The 13495-nt window shown below is 49.6% G+C and overlaps 1 protein-coding gene across 1 annotated transcript; it reads right to left on the bottom strand.

Moving 5' to 3' along the window:
* Positions 1–3942: 3942 nt before the first annotated feature.
* POU3F2 (POU class 3 homeobox 2) lies at positions 3943–5367 on the bottom strand. Its single transcript, XM_070377129.1, has one exon. The coding sequence runs from the start codon at positions 5307–5309 to the stop codon at positions 3993–3995; it is 1317 nt and encodes a 438-aa protein (XP_070233230.1). The 5' UTR covers positions 5310–5367; the 3' UTR covers positions 3943–3992.
* Between the last annotated feature and the right edge of the window lie 8128 nt (positions 5368–13495).

Below are 13495 nucleotides of genomic sequence, written 5' to 3' on the forward strand. Positions count from 1 at the left end.
CATACACTCCCCAAAAGGGCATCAAAAACTGCCAGAGTAGTTCTAGAGTCGGAATGGCAGGCGTGGGTCAAAACCATGGCGTGTCCGTTTAACACGTGACGGTTTCCAGTCAGTAGCCCCTGTGGCTAAGAACAAAAAACACCTTCTCAAGGTCCACTCAAATGCCCTGCAGAGGGCACATGCTGCTTGTTTTCTGCCTACAATGGAGGGGGATATTGACCCAGAACTCAAATCTATAGCCAGCTTAAACATTTTACCCATCAGCATGACTGCGGTCACAAAATACTTCTTCTTTCTGTCACTTCTCTTTCAGACTATTGATAAGGTCATTTGGCTGAATCTGTTTGGGACCTGGGTATTATTGACTAGGAGTTAGAAAGGATGATCAGATGTAATAAGCCCAGAAACTACCTTTCAAATGGGCATATATACTTAAACCACTGTTCCAAGGAGGGTTTTAAATACATCAGCAAACTTGTAAACTAATGCAACACTGCTTGTATTTCTCACTAACCTTAAAACTGATTTTGGTTAAGTGTGATGTTCCCTCTAAGACTATCTGAAACAATGTTATTCACATCCCAATCTTGAGTCTCTTTCATATGTTCTTTTCTTTTTCTTTTATTTCCTGTTTCAGATCCTGTTTGCTTGGCTGATGAGAAATAGACACTACCGTATAAACCATTGCAAATCCCATTTTTTTTCTGTAAGCCTGAAAGGAAAAACATATAGCACCCACCTCTAATCACCTGGCAAACACACATAGTGCATATTGCCAGAAGCATTCTTTGTTGAAAGATATTTGTTAATCATGAAAAAGAATAACTCTCTTAACTAAGCCTTGCTCTTCTGTAGGTCCCAAATTATGTGAGGACATGTGGGTAAAGATCAAAGTTCACCTAGTTTCATGGATGCTCTCCAAAAAAGCACAATCAGATAAGGTAAAGCTAACCTAGAAGAAAGATGCAGGGACACTGCAGATATATCAGAGGACAAATATCTCTTTGTCAGACCATGAAATGGAAACAAATTGAAGCTCAAACCCAGGGACCATTTCAATGAAATGCTACAGGCATAGTAACTGCAAGGTTTGGGACCGATAGTTTTTGCAAAGAAAAGTGAACCAGAAGAGTAATTGCTCTTAAAAAAAAAAAAAGCTCCTGAAAGTTATAAACATGAAATCTGGCAGTATATGCATAAAATTTATTCCAAAACTTTATGAAGTATAAAGGAAGGGAAGTGTTTACACACAACTCAACTCAGTCAGTATAAGGTCTAGGGTTTTCCCCCCTTAAAACTTGGCACTATTTTTAAAATAAAATAAAGATATTTCAATAATTAGAACAAACTACGAAGGTATTGTGCATTTCTGTTTTATGTAGATAATAAAATATTACTTTAACATAAATATATAAGGATCTCTGCGTTTTTATTTTCCCCACAAGCACAACCAAATGTACCAAAACAAAGTATTTTTAAAGAGACTGAACAAAAAAAAATTACATCCCATATAGATTTTGCTTACCTACTCATTTAAAGCTACAGAAAAACAGTTTCCAGAACCTTTTTGCTTTAAAAGAAATAAATATACATTGAGGCAGGCCACTTAAAAATGATATGAAAATATTTCCCTGGGTAGCATTTAAAAAAAAGAAAATAGACAAAGAAACATTTAAACTATTTCTGCATTTCAAAAGACAGATATTAAACATATATACATAGTGGTAAGGTTCAGTGGTAACTTTCATCTTAGTAAACCTATGAGAGTTAGAGGCTACAGACACATCCCCTGAACTCCAGCTTCTGACCTTACCCACTTGGTAATAAGAATTTGAAAATTCATTTCCTCCCTTTACCATTGGCTCTATGCCCTGCTCTGGATTGCTTCTCTAAAGGCCAGTTCCCACACCTCAGGAACAGGCGGCATGATGCACCCCCAAGGAGCTCCATGCCCATCTCCTTGAGACCTTCACTGGGGGAAATGAAATACAGGCAAATAAATATGCCCATTTATAAGCCATCATTTATCTTGCAAAAACACTGAAAATGAAACAATCACAGGTGTTTGAAAAGACAATATAAAGCATAGTTCCTAAAACCTTAACTACTAATTGCAATGCTAATTTGATGCTGAACCATCATTTTCTGGTAGTGAGAATTTAATTTTTTAAAATAAAAATTTGTCTAAGACCTAACCAGGAAAAAAAGCCCCAAACTTTTAAGGTGAATACAAAGTATTTTCCCTTTTAGCGCCCTTTTGTGCTGATTATTATTTAATATTTTAACTGATCACAGTTTAATGGTATTTATTTTCAGTAAAGTTACAAGTTTTTTTTTTTCCCCACTTAAACTTCTCAGCAGAGTCTTTTGTTAAGGGAGTCAACCGTTTTCCATCAAGATAAGGTCAAAAAAAAAAAAAAAAAAACGCACTTAAAACTGTTAACAAAGGGAGAGTAGGAAGGATTGAAAATAACATTGTTTTCCTATACTTCATTTGGCTTCTTTAGTAAAAGAGGGGGGAAAGCTGTCCAAGTCAAACTGGTATGTTCTGCAATAAATTACATACGAATAGGGTGTGGGACCTTATATATGATTTGATAAACAAATGAGCTAGTGAAGACAAAAGTCAGCCTAGAGTGGAGATATTCTCTGTAGGCATGTGGGTATTTTGTGTGCTAAGAATCATAGTCTATGCATATACCATTAAGTTCCCAGATTATTTTATGTTAAAAAAAAAAAAAAGCTATTAGAGGAACAAAGTTTAACTGCTGCTGTCAGCACAAATAATTCCTCATAATTAAGTTATTAAAACTGAAGGCAAACAACTGAGCGGTGGTGTCTGAAGATATATATTTCCCTTGTTCCTTTCAAGGTGCCACTTTCCTTCTGTTGGACAACTCTGAAAATATATTTAACCTCGGCATTTCCTCTGAGCTCTTTCACAATGGGCCCCGCCTGATAAAATGAAGCAATCAGTCACTCACTATCGATTTCGCTTTTTCTCCCCTCCACAACCTCCCCCAGAAACACTGCCTGAAAATGAAGTTTACTTTGTGGCTGGTCACCGAAACCAATGCTTCACTTTCATTTTTGTATTCCAAACAGGATTCTTGCCTTGGATAAAGCGGGTAGAACATGCCCATTTCCTGAAAGCAGAGAATTGTTTATTTTGTATGAAGACGATCGGGTTTGCTTTGGTAAAAGGAGCAAATAAACGTTATCCTAATGTAAGGAGATGGGATCTGAAGGTAACCAAAGTTCACAAACAGTAGGAATAAGGAGGGGCAACACAAGAGCATTAGAAATGGAGAGTGGCCAAAAGCTGGCTTCAACTCTCTCCCAGAAATCAAACCAAACCCAACCCGGCAATTTCAAAATTAACGGTGGGAGAAAGAAAAAACATGCTCGTGACTTTGTTCATGTAAACTTCAATTTTCCTGCAGTGCAAATTTATGTGGTTAAGTTTTGCCTACATCAAAGAACGTGTGTATTTTTCCCTCTTTCCTGATGGGGATCCACATTGAATAAACACAGCAGCATGTGCCAACACCGAGCATCAGGAGCTGTGTTTTGTATTTACTACGGTTTGGTGGAATTTTTTCTTTTTGGTAATTTATTTAGTTTTGCCAGGTATTTAACTCAGTGTTCGCCATCTCTCTCTTTCTTTCTCTCTCTCTCTCTCTCTCTCTCTCTCTCACACACACACACACACATACTCTGCTCACTCTCTCTAGGAGACACTCCACTCCATTGCCTGGGTACTAGTCTGTAAAGGTCAAAACATCATTACACCTGCTACCGTTTAAAGGATAGTCCAGTGCCTTAGTTGTTTTCCTTATTATTATTTTTTTTCTTTTTAAGGGACGGGGAAATAATAATTAAAAAGAAAATAACAATCAGAAGTTAGAGAGGGAACAAGGGGGTCGGGAAAGGGCCGCGGACCAAAGGGGAGGGGGAGCCCCGCGCTCTGCCCCTCCCCCTCCCGCTCGAGTTCACTGGACGGGTGTCTGCACCCCATGGTGTGGTGGCGTGTCCCTACTCCCCCCGTACACATCCTCGGCGCCCGGCAGAGTCCCTCCGGGAGGGGTCATCCTTTTCTCTTTCTGTCTCCTGTTACAAAACCAAACTCTCACCACCTCCTTCTCCAGCTGTAAGCTGTCCGCGAGGGAGGTGATCTCCTGGGCCGAGGGCTTGGGGCATTTGAGGAAATGGCTCTCCAGAGCCCCCTTGACGCTCACCTCGATGGAGGTCCGCTTTTTCCTCTTGCGCCCCTGCGCTGCGATCTTGTCTATGCTCGTGGGGCTGCCCGAGGACGAGTCCGCCTCCTCCAACCACTTGTTCAACAAAGGCTTCAGCTTGCACATGTTCTTGAAGCTCAGCTGCAGGGCCTCAAACCTGCAGATGGTGGTCTGCGAGAACACGTTGCCGTACAGGGTGCCCAGCGCCAGCCCCACGTCCGCTTGGGTAAATCCCAGTTTGATCCGCCGCTGCTTGAACTGCTTGGCAAACTGCTCCAGGTCATCCGAGGTCGGCGTGTCCTCATCCGAGTGCGGGTCGTGGTGCGCGCCAGGGTGGCCAGGCGGGCCCTGCGGGGGCGGCGGGGGCGGTGGCTGCTGGTGCGCGTGCGAGTGCGGGTGCGGGTGGTGGTCCGCGTGGTGCGGTTCGTCGTGCGCGTCCCGCAGGCCGTGGTGGTGCAGCCCCGCCGGCTGCCCGCCGGCGCCCAGCATGCCGTTCACGGTGAAGCTGGGCTGCGAGTAGAGCAAGCCGCCGTTGGACGCTCCCATGGAGGGCGGAAGGTGCGCCGCAGCCGCTGCGCTCCGCCATGCCCCGGGCCCCGGGTGGTGGTTGGCGGCGTGGTGCACCAGATGCGGTGGCCGCTGCTGCTGCTGTTGCTGCTGCTGCTGCTGCTGTTGTTGTTGCTGCTGCTGCTGCTGCTGCAGGGTACCCGGCCCGTGCAGCTCGTCGCCTCGGCCCCCCTGCTGTACCACCACCGAGGGCTTGATGTCCGGCTGGCCCAGGGGGCTGGTGGACCAGGGGGAGCCGTCGCCGCCGCCCCCGCCGCCACCCCCGCCCCCGCCGCCGCCGCCACCGCCCCCGCCGCCGCCGCCGTGGGACAGCGCGGTGATCCACTGGTGAGCGTGGCTGAGCGGGTGCCCGTTGCTCTGCAGCGCGCCGTAGTCGCCCTGCACCAGGCTCTGCGCCTCGCGGTAGCCCCCCGCGCCCTGCTGCATGCCGCCCGGCGGCTCGGTGTGCACGATGGAGGCGCTGGAGGTGAGCAGGCTGTAGTGGTTAGACGCTGCGGTCGCCATGACTCTCGGAGCCGGACTGAGCGCTCCGGTTAAAGGAGCCGCGCATTTGACAGTTACTTTTTCGCCTCGGGCTCCTCTCCTCGCTCGCTTTCCGTCTCTCTCCTCTCTCTCTCTCCCAGCCAGCAGGCAGCTCCGACGCCCGCTCCGACGCCTTCTGTGGCTGCTCCTGCTATTACTGCCGCCGCCGCCGCCTCCCGCCCGCCCGCCCGCCCGCCCTCGCTCTCTTTCTCCTCCTCTCCCTCCTTGCTCTCGCTCACTCTCCGACTAGCTCAGCGCTCCCCCCTCTCCCTGCTCTCTCCAGCTCTCTCCCGCTCTCTTGGCAGCGCCAGCTCGCAGCGGCACGCGCCTGGGCCCCGCCCCCTCCACCCCCTCCCATTGGCTCCGCGCCCTTTGATTTACGTGGATACCGCTAGCAACCTCCCAGGCCGGCGCCACTGATTGGCGCAGAGATGCCCCCTCCTCCGCTCCCCCACCCCGGGCGCGGAGTCCTTTTAGCTGTTCTCTGATCCCCACCCCCCTCCACCCCGGCCCCATTCAGATTCTCAGAGTTCTCACCTCCCCTTCTCCCCCACCCCCGGCCTCCTCCGACCCTCTAGGATGGGCCCGCCCCCCATCTGTCTCCCAAGCAGACGCGCCTGGCGGTCCGGGCGGAGAAGTGGCGGGGGGCGGGGGCGCCCCGGCCCTCTATCGACCACAGCCACTTGCAAGACTTGGGTGGCGGTGGGGGGGCGGGGTGTCGGTCCACCTTCTCCTCCCAATAGGGCGGGAGAAGGAGTGAAGAAAGAGGAAGAGAAAGGCTGAGTCCCCACAATCCAGGGGGAGTCCGACTTTTATTCACCTTGGGACACACATACACACATACACCCCAACGTCTCATACCTAGAGCCAGAAGTCAGGCTACACCCCCCCTCACACACACACACGTTGAAGTCTCCTTTCCCCAACTATTAGAATTTCAGTGCCCATGTGCTTCTTGCTCCAGGTGTGACACTTTTGCCTCCCCAAAGGTGCTTTTATTCGCCTCTCCCCACCCCGCTAGCGCCAGATCTCCTCCTTTTAGGTTCCAGACCGGATGGTCTTCCAGCACCTCGGAGTGAGGACCGCATTAAAGGCAGGCTCCACCGGCGCCTCGGTTTTGTAAGAGACTACTTGTTCAGGAGCGGAGGAGTTGCCTGTTCTAACAGCGCAGCGGTCTGGACTGAAAACAAAACAAAACTCTAAAAGTCTCTGACACATTCAAACACTGGGGGCGCGCACAGGTTTGGATTTAGGGAAAACTAGGATCCTACTCGAGTAGACCTTCTCTTTGTGACAAGGAGCGCTGTCAAGGGGGTGTTCGGCCTCTGGGTAAGGGGCAGGGAGGCACCAAGGGCGGCTTCGACTGCGTGAGCGCTTTCCGTGTTCCTTGAGCTTTTGGATGCAACTTTTTCCGTTAGCTGCTTCGAAAGAGAGGAAGAGCGAGTGAAGGAAAATGGGCTGTACTAGGGGAATCTTCCGAATCCTAAACTTCGGCGGACGCCAGCGGGTGGGGTGGTCTAACTCAGCTTCCAGGCGCTCACTGGCGAAGCTGTCTGCTTAGCCTTCAGCAGAGAACTCCGGAGCGAGACTGCGGGACTCTGCACCGGCAGTACGGTTCTACCCAGCACGAGCGCGTCGCGCCGTCAGCGCCGCAGCCACCCGGAGCAGGTGCCTGCCGCCGCTTTCGGAGCCTGCTAGCAAGGGTAGGAGGATCCGGCGCAGGCGGGTGCTGTAGCAGCGGAGCAACCACGCACGCTCGAGTGTACCGCGCGAATACTGCAAAACGAATCAGAAGTTGCTGCCCTGGAAGGGGGTGGCGTGGGGGGGGGGGTGTAAAAACACAACCACAGGGAAAGTGAATTGCGTCCCCACCTCTCACCCTCCGCCCTCCGACCCTCCGTCGTTGCCTTTAGTGCTGGCGTTGCCGGCGATCGTGAGTTTGTGAGGGAAGCCAAATCAACGCTCAAGGGGAGCACTTTGGGGCCTCCGAGCATCTTAATCTAGACAGCAAAGTGGAACGGGCCAGAGAATTCATCATGACTAACGAGGAGCGGAGGTCTTTGGGGAGTGGCTGAGCTGTTTATAAATCACCGCGTTGAGCACTCGCCCGGGCAAGGCGCTTTGGCGGAGAATTTCCACGTGCCCTGTGTTTATGAGCGTGTGTGGGGGAGAGAGAGAGAAATGGTTAGGGGAGGGGCGAGCCCACAGGCCGCCAACCGAACGGACCTACATCTCCCCACGCGCGCACCCGCGCGGCGAGGCGAGGATACACACCTTCTGGCGCTGGGTTCTCGCGCAAGCGCGGAGCCACTCTGGCCGCGCGCCTGGGGGCTGCTAGGAATCCCGTAACTTTGCCCGGCTAGGAAAAAATGAAAAAGTCCAAGCCTGGAAGCGCGCAGACTCGGCCGCTGGCGCCCGCGGCTGCTCGACCGGGAGTGAAGGGGCTGGGTGGAGGGCAGGACCGCCTCCCTCAGCAGCGCCTCCGTGTCCCCAGCGCTGGGCGCCTGGTTCTCCTGGGGCTTTGGGAGCGCACGGGCCACTCGCCAGCCACGTCCTGGCCCAACCCGCCGCGCCTCTTTTCATCACCTCCACCCCACCCCCCCCCCCTGCCCCCGCCCCGCTACCCCTGGCCGCCGGCTGTCCTCCTCCCCAACCGCTCGGCTGGGACAACTCGGAGCTCCCACAGATGGATGGATCCAGCCGCCGGGAAGGGCCGCGTCCGGATGCTGAAAAGCTCGCCCCCTCCCCCTTCCGGGGCAGGTGTCTGCTTTTCTCTGGATTTGATTTCTCATTTCTCAAGGGACAAGGCCCTTTGCAGCCGGTGGGGGTGAAACACTCGAGGGAAGAAAAAGGTTTCCAATCTCCGAGGGAACCAAGGCGGCCAGACTCGGAGTCAGTTTAAAATTCCCCCCAACCCAAACCCTCCTCTCCTTCTGCCTCCCTTCCCCCAGTTTCAGGCTTTGGGCGCTGGGGTTTTGGGTGGGGGAACAAGAATAGGCTGCATGTGTACATCCAAACTTCCTGTCTGCAGCGGGACTTCACTGACGATGACTGCTCGGAGATTCAGCCCATGCTGACGTCCCAGGTCTCCACTCCACCCCTTCCCCCCACCTTCGCTTCATTTCGCTGGCAGGCAACGGAGCCGAAACATTCCCAACAGGGTAAGCCGGGTGGTTCTACTCGATTAATGCACCCAATAAATCCCCGGGAGTACACAAAGCACTGCCCTACCCCTGAGCCTCAGCCTCTGCACCCCACCCCCACCCCCGCAGCCTGGCCAATCACCGGGCGGGCTGGGCTGGGCGCGCACAGTGTCTCTGGGTACCACCTCCCCCCGAGCCACCCCCGCCTCTCCGCCTGTCGCCGGAGGCCCGGTTGGCGCGAACGCCGGGTCCTGGGTACCTCGGCTTCCAGTCTGCCTCCCGGCGAAGCCCCTTCCTGGGGCTCCAGGAACCTCAGAGGTTTTAGACCCCCGATGAGGGGTTTTTGGTCCTCCCTTCCTTTCCTCCCACCGTCGTGGGCGCCTTTCTTTGCGGCTGACACCACCGGAGCAGAGTCCACGCGTCTCCCTGCATTTCTCCACCCTCATAAAAGCACGTTGAAAGTGTCTCGGGGAGACACCTCCAGGTTTTGATTCAGCTCATTCCCTTTCACTGTTCAAAGCACTGTTCGAATACAGAGGCTGCTTACGTTGACGTGGAGAGGATTTCAAACAAACCTAAAATGCTTTGAACTGACAAGGTGTCTTGATATCTCCCTCACTCCAGTACAGTTCCCCGAGATCACTGGCTAGGACAATGGCTGAGCAAGCGGTTCACGCCGGCCTCGCAGCCTCCTTGGCTGACTGCTGGGTCCCCCGGGCCCCTTTCACGAGAACAAGCTCCAGGCGTCCTGAGCAACCTCACCAGCCCATCCCCTTCCTCTAGGTCTCAGCAAGGGCTCAGCTGAGTCGGTATCCTGACCTGGACTGGTCTAAGGAATTGGTGCGGACTTCCTACTGCACTGCTTGGAGAGAAAATAACTCAGAATCCGAGCTAAACCAAAAAGATATTTATCCCCACATTGTCACACTTCTCAAAAGCGTGAGCCAGACCTGGGTCTTAGTAGTGCCCAGCACCTTGACCAGAATCTCCCAAAGTCTTCACATGAGTAACACTAATGATATCAACCTGTACACTCTAATTTGAACTAGATTTTAACTTCATCTAGTAAACACACCATGTGTAAAATATCATTTATTGTATTGCTCCATACCAAGTCTTGGCAGAAAAACCGCCATAATCACTCCTAAACATTGAGCTGAAAGGATGCACTTATTAAGATAGAGGTGAGATGGTATTTATTCATTTGATAGATCTTAATTTATTTCTTATTGATGTTTTAATAGTTTTATGATAATGGAAATCAGGAAACAAAGGGAATTTTCTTCCAAGGTGGCAGCTGGTTTAAACTTGGGTAAAATTACCTACTGGGATTTTCTTTTTAATATATCCACCTTGGAGGAGGATTCCAAGTCCCTTCTCTTATTCTCCTTTCTCCCTTATTCCAGTCATTGTATTCCTGTACTTTCTGCTCTTCTGCTAGTATCCAGGAGTTGTTTGAGAGCTTCCCCACATTTAAATGGAACTTCTTTGCTAAGGGCCTACAGAATGTCAAAACTGAGGTTTCCACTTTAGAGCTTCAGCTTTGAACAACCAATCCACACAAAGAGGCAGCTGGCTCCTTTAATGAAAACCTCCTTAGAGCTTGAAGACTTACAGGCTTAGAGATGCATTTGTAAGAAGCAAGGAAAATGCATTTCCAAGCTGCCAGTTCTTGTGAGACACAATAAACATTTACTTTTAAAAAGAACAGAAGTTAATATCTTTAATTATGCAGCACGATGTCTTCCCAATTAAAAAATTTCCACATAGATTTATATGTTATTGTCTATATATACATTTTACAAGTTTCTAAATGTGCGTCCGTCTCCATGTCATAAACGGTTTTGAAGAAGGAAAAGTTTTCTGAAAGTTGAAACGCCCATTCTTCATATTCTTGCCAAATCTGTGTTTGTCCATGTCTCACATATGGATGATTCTATTTTACCTTTACTACTGTGTAAACCAGTAAGATGTAATGTTCTAAGTTCAGTATTGTAAAATGAAATTATTTGAATTTGTGGATATTCTGTTTCTCCTTTTCTCATGTTCTCAATCTCATCATTAAAAGTGACCCCCTCTTTTGTAGTCCACAAGTGAATATTTTATAGACAGGCATGGCTTGAAGACTTCTAAAACCATATCACGCAGGCAGTCTAGCTATTTCAAGGATTACATTGAGTAATTTATCAAAGAAAGTCTGCTAAATTTTGAGTGGTGAGTATGAGGCCTTACAGGGGAGACAGCATAAAGGACACATTCCATCAGTGTACAAGGCAAATTCTATTTGGCATTAATACAGCTTGTTTATACTGAAATAGCAGGGACACAACTTGAGGGGATTGGTGGCTCTTAGTTACCTTTCTGAAATTTCCTTTTCAAAGGACTAACATTCAATGACTTCCTAACAATGAAGCCTGAAGGTGTTTCCCACCCTTATCCCTTGCCCTAAAGCAGGAGGAAATGACAACTTTTTAATAGATAAAAGTAATTTAAACAGAAACCTCCTTCGCTCCAAAGCTTTTAGAGATAGTACTGAGATTAAGTTCTTGCCACAGTCCTTTCTCTTTCTTATCTTCTGGGGCACAGTCTGAGAAGCAGAAGGAGGGGCCAAGAGCACCCCCACACACCTGTGCACAGGTGCAGGGGAAGAGTATCCTCAGCTACTTTATGGTGATGTGTCCAAGATTTAGGGCTGGGTTTCCATCACTGGGGGAAACAAGGCTGCGTTTAGTTGAAGTCGGACTTCATTTTTCTTATTCTGGTTGGACAGAGTATGGATACAAATCCCCGCTAAAGTGTAAGAATGCACTAAGTCCTATTGTTAGTGTCCGGGTGCACTGAGCGAAGTTTTTCTTTTGTACAGTTGACCACAGCGATAATAGCTGTGGACTGGGATCTTCTTCTAGATCTCTGAGTTTCAAAACTGTCATTCTAGGCACTTTGGGGCTTAGTGAAGCTAGAGATGACTATTTTTTAAAAAGACTGGTTTCCAGAATGTGGGTCCTGGGAATGCAGAGGCTGGCATTGTCTGGAAGAAGACTCAGAAAAAAGGAGCCTTAGGTTGGAGCAATGAGACCATCTCACCCCTCTGGTCTTTGCTGCGAGTTTTGATGGTAATCTGGGGGCAGCTGGGTCCCAGCATTAAATGCAAAAATAGGAAAACAGGACAGGCAGAGTCACAGGCCTGATCATATTGACGCCCTAGGTCAGAGGAAGAGAATAATGAATAGGCGAGGAGCTCGTGGAAGGGAACTTAATTAACCTTGGGAGAGTGAAAGAAAGTCAGAGATCAAGCCTAGGTCCGTGGTTTAGGATGCTTATATTTACGTGAATGTGCGGGGTGGAGGAGTAGTCTGCTTCGTGCATTATACTAACCTTTTTTTAAAAACACTGAAAAAAGCTGGAGTTGGTGCCCCTCAGGGGCATCCAACCACCCACACAATCTCGCGGAAAACTCCGCGGTGGGATCCCGCGTACTCCGCCGGGAGGCAGTGTGTCCGGGCCTCGACCTGCGTGGGGCGTAAGCCCGGGTAGGGAGAACGGGCGGCGGCGTCCGGGCGCCCCGGCTTGACCTCCCGGGGGTACCGCTAGGGAACGCCGCGGGCTGGGGGTGGGGGCGTTGCCGGCCACCGAGCCACTGAGCTCCTAGGCAGGTCCTGGCTGCGATCCGGGGGAGGAAGGCGAGGGCGAGAAGCGGGAGGCCCGGCCATTGTCCAGGGAGGGCGCATTTTTGTCCGGATGCTGCTGGTTGCTATAGCGAGGAGGGAAATCCAAACAGAAGGGCTCAGTTCGCCTCCCTCGGGCCTGGGAGCAACGTTCCCTCCTCTCAGCCAAAATAAAAGTGCCGCCCGGGGCCTGGCACCCCTTCCCCGGAGAGCTGACAGCGGGCTCGAGAAGAGGGGCCGGGAGGATCCGGGCACCGAACGAGGGGAGGGGGTATCCAGCCCAGCAGGGAACAGCCATGCAGATTACTGCTGGAGCGGGCGGATGCGCCACACACTCTCTCTCCCTCCCTACACTTTCCCTGCCATATTTTATTTAGGAAAACTCTTACAACCCTCTCAAACTCGAGAGACGTTTCGATGGGTGAAACCCCCTCCTTGCTTAGACTGGTGGGAGCGTCTCCGCTCTGGAAGCGCCGTCGGAGGAGAGAGACCTGCACGCGACAGCGACGCTGTACCGGGAAGGAGCGGTGACACCAGAGGCAGAATGAGCTGTTTGTTATGAGTTTAAAAAATCACCCAAAGGGAAATTTTACTGGAATGGTGTATAGATGCAAATTTCTTACATTTAAAAGAGACTCTTATTTTGCAATAGTGTTCTTTCTTCCTTTTCTGTTTTCTTAATATCTTACTATTCAACTTTGAACACAGTGTGTGAAGGGAGGGTTACAATAAAGGCTCCTTACGATTTGGCTTATAATTTCTCCAACCACAAAGCTTAGGACAACTAGGGAAAACAGCACTATTTAATTAATTACAATCTGTTAGTTTTAGAAAAATTTGAGTTGGTATTTTTTAAAGGGGGGAATATTCGTTTACTCTGGGCGTGGCAAAAAAGTTATGATTTGTTTGTGGGGACAAGTTATCTATGCCAGGAGGGAATCAGATAGTAAAAACTTAAAAAAAAAAATCAATTCTCTTACTCTCCTGTGACTTTTATATTCCCTTTCTTCTCTCTGTATCTGCCTCTTGCCTAGAAACTGTGTGAAAATCCAGACAGAAAACTTTTATTTGGCTGGAGGAAGCCATTTGAAAAGCATAGCAAGAGAAGTTCTCTCCCTTCCCGACTTAAATTATATCCTTTCCTTCCAAGTGACAGGTCTCTTTGAAAAAAAAAAGTTGAGACAACTTTGTAAGAAGTTCCTTAATTCATGATAATATTCACATTTTTGAAAATGCTTGAAAGAAATCATGTTAATGAAGAGAACATTTGCAGTAATTTGGTGATAATTATCAGAATCGCCACATATTCGCAGAGGCTTGAACAATTCGTGTTCGGAGAAAAGCAAAACACATTATTTTA

This window comes from Bos mutus, chromosome 9, assembly GCF_027580195.1.
Source record: "Bos mutus isolate GX-2022 chromosome 9, NWIPB_WYAK_1.1, whole genome shotgun sequence".
In the NCBI taxonomy this organism is placed as follows: Eukaryota; Metazoa; Chordata; class Mammalia; order Artiodactyla; family Bovidae; genus Bos; species Bos mutus.